The 22,446-nt window shown below is 41.6% G+C and overlaps 2 protein-coding genes across 3 annotated transcripts in view; one reads left to right on the forward strand and one right to left on the reverse strand.

The window, feature by feature from the left end:
- Positions 1 to 6,063: 6,063 nt before the first annotated feature.
- supt4h1 (SPT4 homolog, DSIF elongation factor subunit) lies at positions 6,064 to 8,214 on the reverse strand. The gene is made up of 5 exons (XM_083986594.1): positions 8,048 to 8,214; positions 7,700 to 7,806; positions 7,564 to 7,619; positions 6,456 to 6,509; positions 6,064 to 6,349 (listed from the first exon to the last, which is right to left on the reverse strand). Exons 1-5 carry the CDS (start codon positions 8,114 to 8,116, stop codon positions 6,282 to 6,284), a joined length of 354 nt encoding a protein of 117 aa, XP_083842720.1. The 5' UTR covers positions 8,117 to 8,214; the 3' UTR covers positions 6,064 to 6,281.
- Positions 8,215 to 14,453: 6,239 nt separating this feature from the next.
- Positions 14,454 to 22,446, forward strand: part of rnf43 (ring finger protein 43) — a 76,544-nt gene continuing 68,551 nt past the window's right edge. For both annotated transcript variants that reach the window (XM_083986039.1, XM_083986040.1), the window contains exon 1: positions 14,454 to 16,032. In XM_083986039.1, the coding sequence (XP_083842165.1) occupies positions 15,811 to 16,032 (222 nt within the window). In that variant the 5' untranslated portion in view covers positions 14,454 to 15,810. The remainder of the gene's footprint in view (positions 16,033 to 22,446) is intronic.

Raw genomic sequence — 22,446 nt, forward strand, 5'->3', positions numbered from 1 at the left:
GTGAAATACTTGATCAAGTCATTTAAGAGTTAATTGAATTGAAAACCCTGTCAGACATTTTAGCGGGGAAATCTGTCTCTCTCTCTCTGTCTCTTTGATGGAACTGCTAACGACCCTTGACACAGTTTTCTCAGAGAACACAGGCAAAAAAAGGCAATGTGTTGTTTTGTTTTTTTCCCTTCATGCTGAGAAGTTACTAGTAAATGCAGCGGCTTTCAGGTAGAGGGGTAAAACAGCAGAACATTTCCCTGGGAAGTTTTGTGGGCTGGATGTTTAAATGGATAGTAAAGTACAAAGACAGTTGAGTGACTGTACCTAGTTCTCACATGTGTACACACTTTCCCACCAGGAACTGTTTACAACATGGGTGTGTGTGTGTGTATAGAATAATGTGACATGGTTTTGTGGACTACATCTGCATTCCCACGACATCTGCTCCTGCTGGGAGAAAAGGAGTGCACGTCATTCTGACATCAATACCTGTGAGGGCATGTGTGTTTGCGTGTGTGCTTTGACACCACGGAGGCCCATTTGATGCTCCAGTTACAAATAAAACATGTCTATTTGGATGAAAACGTGTTGAAAAGATCCAGCATATGGTGTCTTTAACAGCCACACATCATTTTAGCCTTTAACCCTCCAATCTCCTGACCCCTGCCCTGCATTTTGCTAATCCCTAACCCTGTGAGGGGAGAGAGCGCACCAGCCTCCAACCGGCCAAATGACCCCTCGTAGCATTCAGTCATCGGTGCACGTGCCAGTGAGGAAGTGATCCAAACTCCCCGTGTGAAGAAGAAGAGAGAGCGCTGAAGCCGTGGGCCTGCGCTGCCTCTTGTGATAGACCTTATCTGGGCTGGCAGCCATTTCCCCTCCCTGCCTTGTGTCTCTCCAAGCTCCTCCTAAGGCCACAGCCGGGTGTCGACACCACCGAGCCACCCAGAAGCTTTTAGATCATCCCCAGGCCTATACGAGCTCCACACGGAGGCCTGAGCTGCTCTAAACCGGTTTCTGCAGAGCACCGGTGAAAAGTAGATTTACTTTAAGCGCTGTGCTTAAGTTCACTTCTCAGGTACTTGTTTCTTATGCTTCATTATTTCTCCTAGCTTCATTCGTTTACATCTGACATTAATAAGCTCTTAAATATACAACACACGGTTACATTTTTAGATGAAATCTGTTTTGGTTCATGACCCCATTAATGTCAACCTGTGTCTGGTTTGGGCCCCTTGGTCCTGTTTCCTCTACACCTCTGTGCCACTTCCACCGTGCTCTCGTTCACACACCACACGTTGAATCTCACTGTTTCATCGGCACACGCTCTGAGTCTGATTCATCACGTTATCAGATTATCAAAGTATGAGGCCACAGGAAGCAAGTCAGCATAGAAGGAGAAATGAAACACACCTATAAACTGTGCAAAACTTTAGTGAGGTAAATCACTAGAAATATAATTAAATCAATAAAATAAAAAAAACGTTTTCTTTCAAAATAATAGTCATGATCATGCTCTTCAGACAAAGCCCAACATCAGCACATTTACCTGCTTCTCTCAGCCTCTCTACATGAATAAACTTGAAGAGGATGGCTCCGATTAAAAATTCTTGAGGCACAAATATTGTCAAAAGTTTATTTCCTCCCAAATTAATCATCTCATGACCCTCAGACTCCTGCTGCGACCCTGTGAAGCGGTCACAAGATAAAGTGATTAAAGCAGCTTCTCAAGCAGCTACAACAATCTAATGCTGTTTGCACACTGATGCCTCAGTATTAATCTAATATCACCACAGTATATAGCTATAGTATCAGAATATGCAGAATAAGTGCTTTTATTTGCTTCAGTAGATTTAGCTGATAATACTTTATACACTCAGGGAGTATGTGAATGCAGCACTCTTACTTAATGAAGTTCTTTCTTTCTTTCTTTCTTTCTTTCTTTTTTTTTTTTTTACATCATTGCACTGGTACTGAAATAAAGGATCTTCTGAGCACCACATGTTACACACACATCCATCTGCACATGCCCACACTGTGGAGGATGCCCCCCTGTTTAAAAGGAATTGAAATCCTTAAATATGACGAGCTGCTCTCAGTTCTGTTGCTGCATCCTGGACTGTCAGAGAGAGGAAGTTTTGTCAGCCTTATGAAACACATCAGTTTGAGTGTGTGAGGCCTGTGTGTGGGTAATGTCCATTTAAAGACACTTTACTTCTCTTTCTGCGCTCTATCCCCCGCCAGACAGAGACGTTTCAAGACTGAAGTGAAGAAACCGCTTGCTTTTCTTTTTTAACCGGGGGTCAAAAGGCAAATCAACACCTTAGTTTGTGATCTGATGCTTTCCCTCCGGCTTAAAGCCCTGACATATCCAAATAAGGTCAAAAGCAATAGTGCAATCGCGCGCGCCAATGAGGGCCGCAATAGATGAGCTCTGTGCATGTGAAAATGAAGGGCGACGAACACTTGATGTGTAGATGAGAAGTGCATGGGCGGAGCTGAAAGCCTTCCTGACTACGCCTGTGGTTGTGGTGTCTTGCAGCACCAGTTCTCGGTTTTGTTTTTAGTTTTGCAGCTCTCGTGAAATGACTTCAGCTTCTTCTGAAGAGACCAAACTAGGGCCCCAAAGCTTCAGGTGACATGGAAAAAAGTGATATAAGCTTCAGGTTTAGTATGGAATTGTTTAAGGTTACATAGCATGAAAGAGGCGGAGCTGAACTGCTAAAGGATGTTGGTCTCATCTAAACATGCACCCAGCTCTGCACTGTTACAAACCCACATGGAGACAAAGACACTTGTGGTTTATTTGATTATCAACTGTCTCCATCCTCCACACATCCACTGTTCAAAACATCTCTGCCCCATTTCTGGTGGAACAAATGAGAAATATTTCACATTCTGTGGATTTGAAATAAAGTGGATAATATAATGATATAATAATTTCAAAATGAAAGTGTAGGTCTGGGCTCTGTATTTAGGAGATAGTTGGCCTGCAGGCGGCATAAGATCATGATGATCAGTTTAAAATGTGAATGGTTGCTGTGTCTATTTGTTTGATTGAGCTAAGGATCATTTGTATGTTCAAAATTCACTGTAGATTTATGTAAGATTATGTAAAAAAAAAAAAACTCACTCACGGCTTCTTTTCAGACAGAGGGAGATATACTTTGCCGTATGTACAGGGCATACATACATAGATACCCTTCCAGGGACAACCAGCTACTCATACTTTAAACTCTCAATGCATCTGGTAGCGGAGCTGCACATCTTACAAACACAGTGAGAACCAGATTCAGAACCATGTTTCAGTCTCAGGACTTTATTATATCAATAAAGAAACTTCATTCATATATTTCCAAAACCCCATTGAAGATTGTTCATGTGCTCTGAGAGCAATTTCACAAATGAAATTAGCTATAAAACTATTCATTTTAACAACATTGTCATTTCCATTGTCACTGCACAGCCCACAGTGTTCACAATGGAAACATATATCACACAATAATGTCTATATATTGTTGGGGAAACCACAAAGTCATCAGCATATTTCCACTGTGGTCATCATGTCCTTTACATGACAGCAGTCAGCAAAATGAAACAACAAATAAATCAATATGATGAATGTAGAAAAAAAATAAAGGACTAAATACAAGTGCTAAAAAAACAAAAAAAAAAACGGATTCTCTGAACTTTGACCTCATTGTGGCAGCAAACTGAGAAAATCCCCTAAAAGTTCAAATAACTTTTGCATTACTTTCAGTTAAAGTGTCTTTCAGTTTTGACGAAGTAATTACGTATCAATGCTGTATATGTGATAATGCACCTGTTTCTACAGAACTGCCACAAAACCCACAACAGTGATATTACAAAACCTTTTTGGATTTAAAAACAAAATTATTTAGTTTTGATCAGTGCTAGACTAGTCTCCCGCCTTAATCTCTCTTTGTCAGTTATCTGCACTATAGCTTCACAGCTTTCGCTAAATTATCCACAGTGAATTATAATATAATATAATACAATACAATACAATACAATATAATATAATATAATATAATATGGTGCAGCGGAGGGTTCTGGGTTCGAACCTTCTCCCTGTGCATGCGTGGGTTCTCTCCGGGTACTCCGGCTGCCTCCCACAAACCAAAGTCATGCAGGTTAGGTTAATTGGTGACTCTAAATTGCCCATACAGTACAGTAGAATGGGGGTGTAAATGGTTGTCTGTCTGAATATGTTAGCCCTGCAATAGACTGGCAACCTGTCCAGGAGGTACCCCCCTTCTCACCTGAAGTCTAACCAGCTCCAGCTCACCAGCTCATAATATAATATAATATACCTCTAAATACTTCCTCACACCACTGTCCTGTCCTTCAGTAGAGTTTTTCACTGTTAGGAGTGAACTGAAAGGATGAAGAGACAGGAAAACAAAACCTCTATATCTGTTGTCCTGCACGCACTGTTGTAACCAATAGCTGAAAATAAAGGCTGTATATAAAAATACTATGTGAAGTCATCCTATGTGACCGTGATGGAAACCCAGCAACCATGTCATGGCCCACAAAAGGGCCAAGACCAATCCACACGATCATAATCACCATATGATACAATCTACTCATGTTGCAGTAAAGTCGTCAGTGCAGGCAGTGTAAGGTTTATCTGTTGTATTTACAGTCTTGTTTTTTTCTTGAGTTGTAGTTTCATTTATGATATAGTTTGTGTATGTTTGCATACTTCTTTAGGCAGGCATTATTGATAAGAAATTATTATTATGAGCAGTGAGTTGTGACCTGTTGCATGATAGATGATCTTAGATGAAGCCATCTGCTCCACCTCACTAAACCATAATCTGAGCTATTTCTTTTTTCTCTCTCTCACTCTCTTCAGAGTGGTTTCACTAGCTTTGCCTTTGCAACAAAATATCTGCCTGTGCAATGAAATATCCACTAACAGCATCTGATATGACAACAGTACGAGCTGGCTGTGCTCACTTGCAGACAATTAAAGAGTCCTCTGTGTTCATTACCCCACTCCATCAGATTACAGTGAAATCAGATGATGCCTGGCTCTGGCCCCTCTGGCGATAAAATGTTCCTCCTATACGGTAATACAATCCAACAGCAGACCTAATAATACACAGCAGCACAGGATGGCTATAACCTGTGAGCCTGTTATTCTGTACAGGCTATTGTACAATGAAACAGTAGCCAGAGCTACCGCTACTGCAGCTGAAATTAAATTTTTAAATGGACTCACTCTGACCCTCAGTGAGTGAGGATGTTTTAACTCCACTGAAGGTTTAGCTTCTAGTTCCCCCTACTGGCAGAGAGTGGTTCTGTGTGTTGGGAAATGCTCAGTAAAAAGTACCATCTTGTGGTCAAGATGAGTAAGTACAGGAATGTTTCATTGGCATATGTTCAACTGAAAATCACAGGCAACAATTTCACTGGACTGACACTAGTATGGCTGAGTCAATGCTGTATGTATGTTGTAATGCACCTGTTTCTGCAGAACCGACAAAACCCACATCAGTGATATTATATTTTTGGATTTAAATACCAAATAATTTAGTTTTGATCAGCGCTAGTCTCCTGACTTAATCTCTCTTTGTCAGTTATATTATATAGCTTTCTAAATAATCAACAGTGAATTAATATAACTCAACCATTTTCCTCTCCAGTGTGACTGTGGTCACCCAGTGACTGAATGCTGCGTCATCCTGCAGTCTGCCTCATCCTGTTGAGTATGTTATTCTTCAAGGCAAAGAGGAACTATCTGTCTCAACACACCAGTTTAATCAAATGAATCATCGATTTATGGGGTTTCTCCAGTTTTTGTGATCTCTACAGTTCATTCAAGGAATTACCGGTATGGGAGTTGTTTTTCTACAGGGGAATTACCAAGGTACAGTACCAGCTTTAGGACAGCGTCACCCTAAACATATCTGCCTTACTGGACGGTGCATGGTCGACTCTGAATACGTATGTTTATCGAATGAGTAAATGTCACTCGTTGCAGAAGGATGGGAATCAAAAAAAGAGTGATGTCATTATGACAAAATCCCAATTTCATATAAAACATTTTTATTTCTTAATAACTCAAAGACAGAAAATACAAAATATCCACCTTTCTCAGCAGTAATCACCCATGCTAATATTTCTAATTATCAATAACAATAATTAAGAAAAAGAAAACACAACAATGGAACAGTCCCACAGATGTAACTTCTTCCGGGGGTTGGTGCTGCAGTATGAAGTGTGGCTAAACAGACGATGTGAACTGGAGGCAGTTGGGTTTAAGTCTTCACTGCTGTATCTCTGGACTTGTAAATCACTCCTCTGCTTTTCAACTCTCTCACCACACCTTCAGAAAGGGGAAACAACAAATTAGCAAAGTACACAACAAAAGAACAGCCAGACATTCATTTTTTAAGTGTGTGTAGGGCTTGCAATATTTTTGAATCACATACCTGGTGGTAGTCTGCCCGTCACTGACACTGCGTATACACCTGGCTTGAAAGTGCCTGTAGGACGGAGCGAAAAATAAACAAAACCGTTAAAACTTGCATGATGATTGAAACTTAAAGTGACTTGAGACAATTCTTAAAAACCAGTGTTTGAACCGGGCATGATTAAATTAAGATTGTTCTCCACATCATTGGGTTAAGGTGACTTTAAAGCTGCGCTGCTATTTCAATATTTACTGATAACAACTTTGATTTTTCTTGCCTCTGTTGACACAGTTTGTTTTCATCTTAAAGCAGAAGTGAGTGGTCCGGTCGTTTTCGCTAATGCTGCGTTCCAGGCAGGATTTTGAAATCGTAAATTACAGCTTCAAGTCACAACTTACGACTTTGTAGCGTTTCAGGCAACCCACTCGTGTTTTTCCGACCTGTTTTACCGGTGAAAGTCACTATAACGGCCACTCGTAACTTCCGACCGGTGAACTCGTACCAGATCGAACTGGTACCACTTCACGGTCGGAAAAATACGAGTTTCCTTGAACGCACCATAACAGTCCTCGTCGCTACGTCACCACATTCACGGCGTTCCTTGGCTGCACACACAGCCCTGCATGCCGTTCTCTCTCCTCATTGGATAAAAACTGTAGGATACGATAAATGTTTTCTCTTCGGCTCAGAGCAGAGCAGAGGGACTGAGAGACTCGTGTTTCAGTCCAAACACTCTATGTAAGTGATTGCTGTCGGAAGATATAACTATTTAAGACTTATATTAACACAAATATATCACTCACTTCTGCTTTAAAGTGACTTGAGACAATTCTTAAAAACCAGTGTTTGAACCGGGCATGATTAAATTAAGATTGTTCTCCACATCATTGGGTTAAGGTGACTTTAAAGCTGCGCTGCTATTTCAATATTTACTGATAACAACTTTGATTTTTCTTGCCTCTGTTGACACAGTTTGTTTTCATCTTAAGGACACATTTTTCTTTACTTCACCACCCCAATTACCAGCAACAGTCAGCAGCTGTTTGTGCAAAGAACATCTGGGTGGGGGTGCCTCGACCTCCTAGTGATCAGAAATCGATTAATGCTGCCTCGAGCACATCCTCACCTATCCTCTGCCATTTAGCTACCCAGCTGTCCTCCGGGCTCATCATGGCGATCACCCTGTGGACACACGGATAGTAACGATGAACAAAAAGGAAACACTACATTTGAAAGTTTGGGAATAATCTGTCAATACTTACCCGTCAAATGAAGAACTTGTACATTCATAAACCATCTCTCTGTTCCCCTTCATCTGGAGGAAGGACTCACAGTTGTCACAGCCGTCATATTCAAACTGGTCAATGGTCTGAGAAACACAAGGAGGTGAGTGAGCGGGTGATGCTACACGAGCTCAGGGCAATTAACAAAAGCACAATACTAAAAGTACATAAATGACACCAGGAAACAAATGTACGGTAATCATGAAATCATCACGTAAACTATTCACTTCTTGTGTGAGACACATTATAACGCTGCACAGAGAGCGGCTACATGTTAGCACAGAAGCTAGCTCGGTGGTTTCTTTCTCGCAGTTGTTCACAATTTACCTTCACCAGTGAGCACAGGAGACACGCTCGCAGATGTCGCAAGTCTTTGGGGACGGTTTCCAAAGCCATGCTAGAGGGAAAAAGGCGACTAAACACGAGAGAAATAGAAAACAACCAAGCGCGTCAATGTTTTGAATGTGTTTTCCCGTCGCTGGTGATTACGTCACCCGTGAGGACCTTCAGGAGAAACTCGGAGGTGTCCGCGTGGAGCGCCTGGGTAAAAATCATCATGCAGCAATGAGCTCAGTTACAGGGATTGTGATTGTGCTTATATTAGGCTTGAACTGTTTTGCACCATAGATATAGAAACGTTTCTATATCTATGTTTTGCACAGTTAGCTACTTGTATACTTGGTCTTCTTCATCCACACAACATTTTTATTCACGCACATTTTTTTTTTGCCTAAAAAAAAAAAGTTCTCTCTGGATCACACATTGTATCCTACTCTTCACTAAAATTAAATTTTATTTAGGGTGTTTACTAATCCACTACCATTTGATTATGAGCAGTCTCATAAAAAATGTTTTAATTTCATTGAATTTTGTTGTGGTTTATTTTCAGTATTTATTTGATGGAGCTGGCTTGTATAGATTAATCCATTCATTCATTAATTTCATTTATTTGCTTTTACTTAATTTCTTTAATAAAAGTATACAAATATAATTTCAACCAAACTGGCATTAAAGTACATTTTTAATTTCACCTTTTACAAACCTTTGTTCAATCCCTTTTGTTATGTTATTTAGAACTCAGCAATGTCATTCAAATGCATTTATTTGTCTGTTGATGGTATACATTTGCATGGGCTACAGTGGCATGCAAAGGTCTGATGAATGTGAACAAGTGGAAGATTAAATGATCTCCAAAAGGCAAGTTAAACATCAAACACCCTTTGCAATATTTTAAGCAATATCAGTGTATTTGTTTTCTACAACTTTAGAGTGAAAAAGGGAAACAAAGCAGCACCCTGCAAAAGAATGGGAAACCCAGGCTCTCAGATAACTTTGACCAAGGTATCAGACTCAGCCAGCTATTTCTGTGATAGAAAGGGGGTGCTACTATGCAGGATGGCCAAACCTTTGCTGTGGGCCCTTTTCCTTTTCTGTCATTTTGAAAAATTGGGAAAAATTCTATTGTTTCAAATGTAAAGGGAATTTGTCATCTATCACTTTATGCCTTTGGGAGATCATTTATTTCATCTTCTGTTAACATTAACAGAAATTATGACCAGGGCAGCCCAAACTTTTGCATGTCACAGCCTAGCCTTCACACACAACACAATTTTTTTTTTTATCTGCACCTGTGAATTGCAGAAAGTCACTGCACTTTTCTACTTAGGCAACCAAAAGCAGATAAGTATTTATAAACACTTTCCCCTCCACCAGTCTGTGCCGTTTGAGTGGACAGACAAACCTGCATTAGAACATAAAACAGTTGATAGCTGAACTCTGTTGGACGTTCGTGACCGTTGGCTCCGAATTAAACGTTGGACTCAAACAGTTTTTCAACGGTTCGGGAACTTCCAACGGTTCTAAGAGAACAGGACAAGCTTTTGGTCTTCTGTGGCTATCCAGGTAAGATTGTCTTTGTTTTTTATTTATTTATTAATTTTAGTTTTGGTAAAATCTTACCGCCCAAAAAGGAAGGAAGGCAACGTCAGAGCATATCTAACCTAAACCACCTTTACTGTGCTAAAAAATATTTCTAACTGCAGAGCTGTCGGTGGCGTAAGTTATTGCTATAACGTTAGCTAATGCTGACAATCACGAACGTTAAAATTAGCATTTTCTGTGACTTTTAGTTCAGGTAGGAATTTACTGAGTTATATTTTTTACAAGTCAATTCCGGTAATGTCGAGGCAGCTTCCTTATGACAGTATATTACCTAATTTAAAAATATATATATTTTAACTATCAAAGTGTGCAATGTTATGCTAAACTACAACATATTTATGTAACTTGTAGCAAATGTGTTCCGGTGGATTAGCCAGCTAACTAGTTAACGGCTGGCTGATTGATTGATTGATTGATTGATTGATTGATTGATTGATTGATTGGTTAGTTAAATAAACAAATAAAAGGACAGCTTGAGAGAGGAATAACCAAATACTTCTGGAAAGTATTAAAAGTACTAAAGTTAAAAGGAAAAAAAAGAGCAAAGCTCGTGCAAAAGTGTCAGGTCCGTGTGCAGGGTGCTGAAGTGCAGGTGCAAGGTGATAGTTTGCATGCTATTTTAAGGTGAGGTGATTCAGCTCTTGTTCACCAACTCTGTTTCCATTTCTACAGATAAAAAATGATGATGGATGTCGGTGACGATTCTCTCCCTGATAGCATCAATCCCAACAACTTCCCTGCCAAACTTTGGCGTTTGGTGAACAACCCGGCCAATAAAGCAATCCACTGGGACAGCCTGGGCCAGGTTGTCATCATCGATCAACAGCTCTTCGAGGCCCAGATCCTGTCTCCCTCCAACGCCACCCAGGACAACGCAGACGGCTTCAAAACACACAACTTCTCCAGCTTTGTCCGTCAGCTCAACCTGTACGGCTTCAGGAAGGCCGATATTAATGTTAAAGAACGAAACAGTGGCAGCGGAGGAGACAATGGGACCTATCATCATTTTTACAACCCAAACTTCCAGCGGAACCACCCCGAACTTGTCGCGAGCCTGAGGAGACTCACTGTCGACAACAAAGCCAAGATGCAAGCTGGTCTGAATGTGAACTGCCGACCCCCAAGTCGATACATGAGACACAGTGGAGGTGGTGATGGCACATGTCTGAAACGGGGCAAGTACCACTGCATGATTTGTTATTATTGTGGGATAGGAAATATTACTATAAAATTTAACAATTTATTCAGGACTGCTAGTGACCCACAAATTGGACATTTAAATCATCAAAGAGCTATCTTTTTCCAGCATATAATTGCAGTTTTAAATTGGCAAGAAAACTGTAAATGGACTTTTAGTGTAGAATTTAGGCCTACAAGATTGTCAGTGCTTCATCCAGGTTACCATGAACAATGAACAAATTCATCTATTTTAAGGAATGTCACAAACTGTTGTCTTATTTTTGTCCATATTGAAAATGCCTTTTAAAATTCACAGAGTAGGATGGAAAAAGTATTCAAGAAAGTATCTAGATCACCCCAAAAGCACCACACAAAACTATGTTGCTGTGTATGGTGGATAATGGGACTTGCATAACAACATGAAAACATTATCCCAAAGGTTTAGTAAAGAGGAGGGAGAATCATGAGTTGTTGCTTTGCTGCTTCTGGGCCGGGACAGCTCAGATTCATGGATATTGCGCAGGTTTGACCAGGAGCTGGTGGAAGCTCTTGTTTGAGGGTTGTTGTGCCAGAGAGTGTTTGCCTGGTGATTACACTCAAGGGTTCAGTTACTTTTGGCGCACGGCACAGCACCCACATTGTGAACATTTAATGGGTGTGTCAATAATGACACAATAGATAATTGTTTGAAATTGATATTGGCCTAATTACATTGTGTTAACCGAGAATAAAGGTCAGATCACCTTAATGCAGAAAAACAGGTGATTCCAAAGAGTTCATAAACTTTTTCTTCTTGTAAGTCAGTATCAGGACACTATTTTAAATATCAACCACTGTCTAAAAGGATGCTATCATGACTTACTTTTTCCTGTTTCTGCAGGTAATTCAGTACCTTGCCTTCCACATCAGGAATCAGCTCATCCTTATTGTCCACGTAAAGCTGATCCTATGACAGCACACAGTGGGACCCCAGTCCCGCCACGTTACCTGATAAGGGGCTACGGGACGGCAGTTTCTCCCTCTGTCTTTGCTACTGACAAAGGGATACCAGCACCTTTAAGCCACCAGTACAGCGGCGGAGCCCCAGGCTCTAATGGTGTGCACATTCAGCAGGACCTACTGGTCCGTGCAAACAATGGAAATCCAAGTTTCACCGCAGTACCACAAAATGCACAGTATCAGCCTCGCTACCAATCCCCAGGTGAGCATGACATACATTAGCTTTTTTTTTCACAACACTTTATATGAATGCAAAATGTAGGCTCCTAATAAACAAAAAAACATTTTGTGATGTAAAATATTATTCTGTGTTCTTCTTGAAGTTTGGCAGTGCTACCATCCAAACCTTGTGGCATCACACATGGCAGGTGGTGGGACTCCGACAGGGCCATTCCCTCCCCATGGTTATTACCAGGTAGGTAAATTATATTCACTCTGTCTTGCAATCAGTTACGATGAATTTTGTCAATACTTTACTTTTATCAATCAAAGAGAATGGATACTATAACCCTGTACTTTTCTTTAGGGAGGATATCCTGTGACTGTGTTGTGTTATGGGAACCAACACCAGGACTTACAGAATAAGGCAAACCAGGAGGTGAAACGAGGGGACATCAACTTGGATACAGTTTTCCAGATTGCTGATGAAGTGATGCAGACTCCACCCAATAGCTGCCTAGTTAAAGTTCCGACCCCAGAGAGGCCAGGCCCTGTGGCAGAGCTGCCCTCCAACATCCCCAACCCCATGATGTCCTACAGCCCTGCTAGTGTGATTAAAGCTAACCCTTGTACTGGACCCATTATAATGGCAGTGTCAGGCAATGCCAATAGAGATGCAATTAGACAGGAGGAGGAATCAGTGGTTTCAGTACCTGAGCAAATGCCTGAGGACGACATATTTGAGGTAAGCCTCACCACTGGAGATTTTCTGAATACGTTTACTTTGATTTCTAATGAAGGCAAGAAACTTTGCCAGGAAAGATCAGCTGAAGGCTATTTAATCAACTTTAAATATTCATTAATGAAGTGTAGTTTTATTTTTCTATGGTATGCACACCATTACAAAATGTGTACCAGCTTAGCAGAAGACATGTACATTATTTGCTGTGGTTTTCTCTGTACCCTGGAAAGGTTATCAGTGATGAGGCAAAGCACACGGAGGTCATAGAGGTCAAAGTTAGCGTCTCTCCCTCTGATCCTAGTCAGGCGTAGAACAGCAGCTCCTGAAGACGTACACCAAATATGTAGGTAAGATATTACTAATCTGTTAGGCAGCACATTCAGAGTTAAATTAGTTTGAATGTATGTTTGCAAGTCATCACTGCAGCAGGTTCACTGACAATTGGTTGTATTTCTCATTTTAGATATCAACATGTTGATTTGCCATGTGACAGAGTCTTGAGGATGTCATGTGTAAAAGTGAAGTTTCACTAGAATGAGACCTTATTCTCTGAATGAATATTTGTGGTGTTAGTGTGTTCTTATTTAAATCTTTTTTCTTTAAAGTACTGGAATGTATAATTCATATAGTGGCTTTGGAAAATACAAAGATATACTTATTGTTTTAAGTATAAGAATTACTTGTACCATGGTACATTTTTTAAATAAATTGTAAGGCTTTACTTATATTTATCTACATTTTTACACAATTTTATCTAACATGTTTGCTAACATGTGATGGTTTTTAAAGAATTGTAATTTAAAGTAAATTCATACATTTTTAAACTCAGTATCTCCCCATTTTATTTAATATGCACATTTCGCTTACATTTTGATAATAACTGGTTTGTCGTAACAAGTTGTGACAAACTAATGGGGGAGAAAATATTAAATCTGATGAAAATGTTGATATTATTAAATCAGTTAGTGACTGTTTGCTTTTAAGTAATGACCCATAGGTGATGGTATTTTCACCATCTTTTTTTTTTTTTTTTTTTTTTTTGTAGCAGGTGTAGGTGCAGTATTTTTTAACTTGTGATTTAAGTGTTTTAAATGCACATGTATACAAGTATTGTTATTAAAATTAGAATTTAATTCCCATAATGCAGCTGGATGGTTTTGTTTTCAGTGTCTTGTCACTCAGCACTGCAGCTGTGTAGAGTGGCTTCTGGTTGTGTATGATTGTGTTCACTAGAGGGAGCCACTCACTCGTTGTTGATCAGCGTTGCTACTGTGCGTCCGCTCCTCCCTCAGCATCTATGCTGCCTTCAGGTGCTACCCGGAAGCCCCAAATGCTTTATTTCTATAGCTGTTTTTCTCCATCTGTGACATTTCTGTGCATGTTGTTAAACAAAACACATCCTGTAAAAAGTTCATTTAAAAAAAAAAAGTAATTGAAGCGTGAATGCCAGCTGCAACCATTGCTTCGCATTTTCTAACAACACGATTATTTTAATAACACGAAACACATGTAACTTAATGGTTTACATGACTTCTCTTTCACCATGGTTAAACGGGTGGCACAAATTCCCATTTTCCCAAGTATTTTTTTGCTCGTTTGAGTCCGGAGTTGTTTAGACAAGCGAAATCTCCGACAGCACTTGAAGGCAGCAGGACAGTGAGCAGGTAGAGACTGTCAATGAGATCCCAGGGGAGCGAAAGAGAGTCCGGGAGGTAGACTTTTGGGACGGTGTCATAACTGTACACTGTGTCTCTCCACATTATCAACTTTAAATGGGAATCACCAGGAGTTTTGAACACTTTTATTCCGTACTTTGTGTAGTGTTTCTTCTCCGTTCTCGTTTATGATTTTTGATAAACGATTCATTTTCCCTCGGTGTTCTCAGGAGGATGGTATCTAATTTCTCACAGTGCAGCGGAGGCACTGAACTCGGGAATGCCTTTTTTCTCTTTTTTTCTTTCCTTTCTTTCCTTTTTTTTTTTTTTAGCAGCGACTCCTATGTTTAAATGAGTGCCGACTGTTGAGAATAAGTTGATGGGTCTGTTACAGAAGTCGCTTTGGTTTCGGACCCAGTATAATTACCAAGTTGTATGTGAAGTAAGGCAACGGTCCATTTGCTTTGGTTAATAATAAGATAACACGGAGTACTGAATTTAACTTCTCTAAGGATTATTTTTTTCGCAACTCCTCGTTGTAAAATATTACCCAACCGCCTGGCACTGCATATCTGTTAACATGCCTTATAAGTTTCCGGCGGCAACCTGTAACACAGCCTTTGAAGTTCAAGTCGTCGCTTTCCAGCCTTTTCAGTGGATTTATCCAGAAAATGTGGGGCCCACGGGACGTGCTGCCTTCTGACGCTGTTTGTCAACTCCTGTTCGCTTGCAAAATGTGATTGTAAGGCACAGTGACTGCTATACACCGTAGTAAAAAAAAAAAAAAAAAGAGAGAGAGAGAGAGAGAGAATAATAATAGTAGTAGTTCGGATACGGATGAAGATCGATACATTGTTGCCAGGATCTGCCCTTCTGGGAGAGGATACAACAGTTCAACTCTAAGGCAAACACGTTACAAATGAGGACATTTGTTGTCTGTCTCATGAAGACCAGGCTGCTGGAAACCAATGCACACTTCAAGCTCCAGCACAACACAACGTGTCTTCATGGTGCATTTGTGCAAGCGATGTTCAGCCACTCTTATTAATGACACTGGATAAAAAGTTCACTATAGCTTTTCTTTTTTCTTTTTTTTTTATCTTGAAAGATATCAATTTCTGTAAAGAAGGGGGGCTGGCTCCATGTGGGCACTGAGAGATAGCCTACGCATTTCTATAACGTGTAGCGTTTGAATATTAACTTTGGGTGCTGAATGGAAGTTTGAGTTATGAGTTTGAGTTATGCTGGCAGTCCTCCAGCTTTAAAGGTTTGGATTGTATCTATTTCGCACTAGTCGTCGAGGCGGAAAGAAGAAGTGGGACGTACATAGATATTTTTCTTGTTTATCCGTGGTGCTTTGCCCCTGCTTTGAAGTCCACCATGTGCGGCCGGGCACCGCCGCTACAGCCGAGGCCATGACCGTCCCTCAGCGGCGCCTGGCCGGGCTCTGGCCGTGGCTGCTCATGGCGGCCCTGCAGGTGGTGCTGGGCCAGCCGGGCCTGGAGTCCGAGCGGCCGGCCCTCCGAGCGGTCATCAAGGTGACACTGCTGAAGAACGAACCGACGGGGAAGCCCATCACTCTGGAAGGGCTGTTCGTGGGAGGAAGTGCCGGCTACGCGGAGGGAAAACTAATGCAGGTAAGGTTGCACAAAACAGTACAAACATGCTGTTACCCAACCAGGGCCTCCCATTCTCTTTCACCATTCATCTTAAATTTACCTTTAAATAAAATAATAATTAAAAAAAGAGGAGTTGTCTCAGGTTTTGGAGGGTACGGTTTAAGGGGTGCGAGTGGGCACCTGTTGTCAGAGTTGTTCAGCTGTTTCACGAGCCAAAAGTTTCTACAGGCTCCCCTGTGAGGTGAATAGCGGTTATAAAGCTGTTAAGAGAGAGTCTCAGTGACTTTGCTCAGACTAAAGTAGTGTGGGAAGATTGTGTCTTGGCCCATGTATTGTATTTGAAGGACCGCTTTACCACTTGGCATCTCTGGTGCCTTGATATACATTTACCCCCACACACCCCACCCCACCCCCTTGCTCTGATAACCATATTGTCCCAGGGGACTTTCTCCTTGGCTCTTTTATTGTAGAAGATAATTTACTGCCCCACTAGCTGCACAAATGGGCAGATAATCAAAAATATTCCTCCCTAAACCAGGATAACACAATTTAGCAGTTCTCCCACAGTGGAGCATTGAAAACATGTTTAAATGGTGTTATGCCTTAGGATGCCTTTTAGAAAGCCACAGGGTTTATTTCTATCTCCACTACTGTTTGACCATTGAGAGAAATAGTTCAACATTAATGTCCTTAGATTAAAAGAACTCCATGTAAACAGCACTAATTTGGCAATTAGTTTTCAGAACATGCTGTCCTGTCTGTCATTGCATCAATCCCTCTGTGGAGTGACCCAAAAAACAGTTTACATAGCATCCACTGTCTGATAAACCAAATGATGTTAGCACCTGTACTTGTTGCTGCACACTACCAAAATACTGTAGTGACCATGGGTTACAGCGCTCCGTATCTCTCCAAGAGCTGCTCACAATGCTGCCCTTTCCACTCAGCACTCAGCATGTGATGACAGAATATCTAAATTCCTTTAACAATAGTGATGACATACAGGTGTTATTGAGGTTAGTTTGTGTTCAGTCTATTTTTACTTGCCTGAAAAACATGGGCTTTGTTGAGGTTGCCAGGTTTTGTGGGTGTATCTTTTTGTAAGGTGACAGCTTATTTTTGTATTAACTATTTATGGCATCATATGCTTTTTCAACATTTTCAAGACCAAAGAGTGTCTGAAGACTGAGAAAGAGCACGACTTGATCATGTTTAGACTCGTGCAAAACTAATTTAAGAAAAGTGTTTATTTATTTATTTATTTACCATTCAGAAAACATCGTGTCACTACGCTGCAAATGTAAAGTATGCAGCCTATTCAGTTGTGCATAGTTAGGATTCAGGAGTGGATTAAGGTTCCCGGGCCATAAAGCCTGGCTGCGTCAATTTATTTGCCGTTTCCAAAGAAACAGGATGACAGATGTGAGGTACTGTACAATCCTGTCTCTCTTCACTCACCAGGTGTGGGAGGTTCGGTGAATGGCGAGCCAGATGCTGCAGTTTGCCATAATTGATAAGGATTTACATGGCCTCTCCATGGAGAAAGCCCAGTATTAGGGACGATGAAAAGCCATTCCTGTTTTCCTTCTCCAGTTAAAACAATTTGACTTTAATGTGTCTGTGTGGGATGTTGGCAACACACAGTGCAGCTGAGATCAAAGACACTTCCACCTTTCTGGGATTTCCAGCTTTCTTTAATTTTTCCCATAAAACCTAGTAAACTTTTTGTGCAGATTAGTAGGACTCAATATAAATTTGCTGTAAATGCGCGGAAAGAAATTAACCCCCTGTCACCAGATCTTCTGCAACGTACTGTGCAGGGTGCACATACTGTAAACTGGCACACGGGGTGATGTGGCACGAAGATTTTGAGAAGTATTAGCTTTATTTTCTTAAAGGTGTGAAGGAAAGTGCACCAGCGCCATAGTCGGCTAATACTTTTATCTCTGCTATTGTCAGATGGCGACAGTCTAATCCTCTGCTGATAAGATCTGTGTTTTTTTCTTTTTCTTTATGCAGGTTAAAAAGTCAGTAGAGCTGGTTTAGTCCGTGCCTGTGTTTGCTTGTTTGTGGTTCTGTCCAAAGCTAGAAAGGTATAGTTTTGTCAATCTCTCTCTCTCTCCTCCCGGGCTGTTCCCACAGTGCACAGAGGTGGTGTTGTGCTGCAGGATGCTCTTTGTTGCAGTTTAGGCCTGTTCCAACAGGTCCTCATTGCCTCTGCAGGCTGCTTTACAGTTCCCGCTTTATGTTCTTGTCTTCCAGTGGATGAGTTCCATAGATAAACTCTCTGACCATGTTTTTGTCCTCTTTCTCCCCTGTTATAACCATCTAGCCTATTAATATGTGTTGTTTAACCATAGAAACAAATTAGGTTTGATGACACTTTCCCAGTCTATTGGTTCAGGGAGATTCACCTTTTAATCTGCCAGTAAAAAAGTACAGATGCACATTTTATCGCCTTTAGCCATTATTAAGTTTAGTAAAGGTGGAGCAGGAGCTACAGCGGCTCTTTTATGTATATACCTCAAGATCCTGTTTGCTAATGCATGTAAGGAACAAACTCAGGGCAGGGTATAGAAAAAGTCCCCTAGTCCTCATCTGTGTATTCAAGTCATGAGACTTTGCTTTGGTACGTATCTCCCTCTGATCTATTAAACTGTGATCTCCTTGGAAGTATGCCCTGTCCTCTGAATGAACACGTTCATTGGAACACTTGCTGGGGTCTGGCCAGCACTATTTGGACAAATACAAATACAGAGGAATTTTGACTCTCTCACCCTCCTCCAGAACAAATCTTTCATAGAGACCTTGGGAGAAGTGCAAAGGCTCATGGGATAACTTTAAACTTGACAGGATTGTCAACTCTGTTTGGAGAAGGAGTTGGAAGCTTAACCTCCAACAGGCATTGTGCCCAATTAAAGGACATTATAAAAGCTCTACCTATTTTAGTTTAAAGCCATCTTGACTTTCTTTTCTTCCTCACGCTGTATTTTTGGGTCTTTGTACTTTGAGATGTTGAATTGACCTTTGAGAGCTCCCTTAAATACATCAGCTATAATTAAGGCAGGCCCAGCAATTGACTGAACACCAGTTAACTCTGCACTTCACATTCTTTCGTCTCCCTTCTCAGTGTCCCACAAAGTACTGAATGCCTCCCTTGACTGTCTGAGGACACTATCTGCACGTTTCCCCCGCCTGGCCCTCCGTACGGCCGTTTGGGAACGAGGGATGGGAGGGCGGAGGGGGCGCTGAGGGAGAACATCAAAGCGAGTCCAGTTCCGAACGTGAGCTGGGATGATTAAAAACCGAGACTGTTTACACTGCACTTCCCATATGGGCCCACTCCTCCCCCTCCCTCTAGATTTCTTGTCCATACTTCCTATCTCCCTGGATGAGATAACATCCTGTGCAGGACTCCTCGGGGCTCCTCGCTGCTTTACATTGCTGAGGTTGCTGCGGCGCATATAGTTTGTATCTGGAACATATAGATGTTGAATGTTTTGCAGCAGGAGCCTGTAGCTTTCTGAATGTCCGGAAACAACATCTAATTCATTTAGGTTTTGGAGGATTTTATATGTGTAGTTATGGGGATGTGAATGAATTGTGAATGTTGACAGTAAAATGGATTAATATAGGAGTACTGGGCTTTGCTGAAACTTGAATCTCCTCTATTATTTACTTGCTAATGAATCTGGAAGTTGCAGGTAATAAACTCCCACATTTGGCAAACAGATCCACTCACTGAGGTCTGTTTTTGTGTCTTCTGTACACTGTTAGTGACAGCAGCAGCAGCAGCAGTAGTAGACTGGGAACGGGCCTGCTCTGAATTTGGTGCAATCCTCAGTTTACATTCAGTCATCATGTCTGGCACGCAAAGCGCCGCCATGTTGTCCACCGGTATGGACACCATATGAGACCTTCAACGTACACAGCAGTAGAATCACGTCCCCATTCATCTGATCTGGCTTTCGGTGACATTGGCAGTCCAATAAAGGAATGAATGAAATCGCTATAAGCTCACAATTTCCGCCTGCTTTGCCACAGCATCTGTTAAAAAGAAGGCCGACTTTTCTGTGATTAAGTGCTGTTTGTGTAGAAAGTGAGGACATTCAGGGTCAGTCGTCGACTTTTAAACGCGGCGCCCAACATCAGAAACATGCTCGCTGCTCTTGATATAGAGATTGCTCGCGTTCCTTTCACGGCCAGCTCGCACAGATCCGCCGTGTGTTTGTCCTTTTTTTTTTTTTTTGTATTTCCATATGGTCATCAGCTCAGCTCAGCCTGCCTGCTATTGCTTTTCTATTATGTCCCTCCTCATGTGATGTGAGACTACAATTCTGTGTTGCCTCTGGCTCTCTTGCCTTACGCAGACCCCCATGTGTGTCCAAGCTATCAGACAAGCTCTGGACTAATGGTTTCTCCTGAGCAGGGATCTGACAAAGCCGCAGCCTGCAGCACAGGAAGCAGGGGCTAGCGCTGTCCTGTCCACCCTCTTCCACAAGAGATGGCTGTTGTGATGTTCCTTAACATCTCAACAGCACAAGGAAGACAGGAGAGGCAGGTAAGGGAAACATGGCAAGTCTCTTAATCCTGCCGGCCCCCTTCTTTTTAAGTCATTAGACCAGGTCTGGAATTCTTGAATGTTATACAACACATTCTTGTCTACTTTTCATAGCTCTCCTCATGCAAGTAACTAGGGAAGGCCTGTGCTACTTCACTGTGCACTCTGACACTATCACTGTTTCACTCATCCACTCGCCACACACACATATTTGTGCAAAAGAGTTGCATACCTTATTCCATGTTCTTTGTAGCACGCCCATGTAGAGCATGCAAACACACACACACAGTAAATACACACATGCGCACAATGCAGTATATGGTAAAGGCATTACCACTCGGACTTGTCCTTGAACCGGCCCACAGACAGGGTGAATTGGAGAGGACAGACGAGAGAAAAGAGAAGATCAGCAGAAACAAACAGCATTACAAAATTTCACATTAAAGTGAAGGCTTGTCCTCCCACACCACCGCTGTTTATGTGTGTGTGCTTTCACATTCATACACTTCATTGGTCGCAGATGGAGTGGCGGAGTGGAGAATACACACATAAACACACACTGAAATGAAATGTTAATGATGCAGGCTTTGTCTCTTTCTTCCATTCGAGCTGCTTTTATTGTCTGTCCCCTCAGAGAAACCACCAGAGCATTGAAGGAGCAGTGTGCAGCTCTTTTAAGTTGTGCCATTATGAAGCCACGCATCCGTCACAATGGAGAGGAATGAGTCAGTGCTGACCATGAAAGAGAATACGCACACACTTACACATACGCACAGATACCTATATTTTCCTTTGATGTCACCGTACCTGACAGGGGGCCAGTCGGGGGCCAGTCGGGGGCCGGGGTGCATTCAGGATCAGTGAAATTCAATTACATAAAACATCCGGTGATAAATAGTTGAGAGTACTTGGCATTTTTGTACTCCCGGGGGGGTTGGGTATCCTGTGTGACCTTTTCTGAATTTGTCCCGACAGTGCAGGTCAACTGAAGCACCTGTCTCTTTCCAGTTGAAACCGATCCAGTGGGTGCACATAGGAAAGCCTGCTGATCCATAGCGGGTGTGGAGGCCAAGCTATCCCTTCCCTGGGGATCAAGGCCACATTTACAGAGATTTACAGAGAACCGTGTTGCAACAGATGACAATTGCACCATATGGCAGGAGATTTTGGATGCTACTGATGGGAAAGTTGGCCGTGTCCGTTCATGCATTCTCCCCCAGGTGAAAGGTCATGATCACAGGGATAGGTTTATCAAAGTAGTTATACAACTTTGCTTACATTTTCCCCATTTGTACAGTTGTCGTATGAATAAAGGAAGCTTTTATTGGGTATACCCGGCTTGCGTGGGATTACACGACATCGCAAATTCATATGATCCAGAACCAGGAGACATTCATTTTCCAAACAGAAGCTTTCTACAAAAAACCCCCCCGAAACTTTACTATTCTGTTTTCTCAGATTTCTAAACCTTCATTTTCTACATAAATATTCATGAATGACTAAAGTAAACACTGTGTAAATCTGATACTGATTAAACACTTTCCTTTCTCTCTGAGGCATCTTAGACAAAGTTAGCAAATGTAAACACATCAAAATCAAACAATCATTCCTATCTTTAGCCACGCCAGCAGCTTGGCTCTGGGTCTGTCCACCACTTTGGTTCAGACTGAAATGTCAACAACTACAGGATGGATTACCATGATACTTTTTATGATGGCAAGAGGATGAATCTCACTTTGTAGCCAGTGCCACCAGCAGGTCGACGTTTTCACATGTCCTTTTAAAATATACAATCTAATCTTATTTAAATGACAGGGACCCCCGGAGGTCGCAGACTCCACTTTTAGAACCGCTGCTTTAGATAGTCAGTC

This window comes from Trachurus trachurus (genome assembly GCF_905171665.1).
Source record: "Trachurus trachurus genome assembly, chromosome: 14".
NCBI lineage: Eukaryota > Metazoa > Chordata > Actinopteri > Carangiformes > Carangidae > Trachurus > Trachurus trachurus.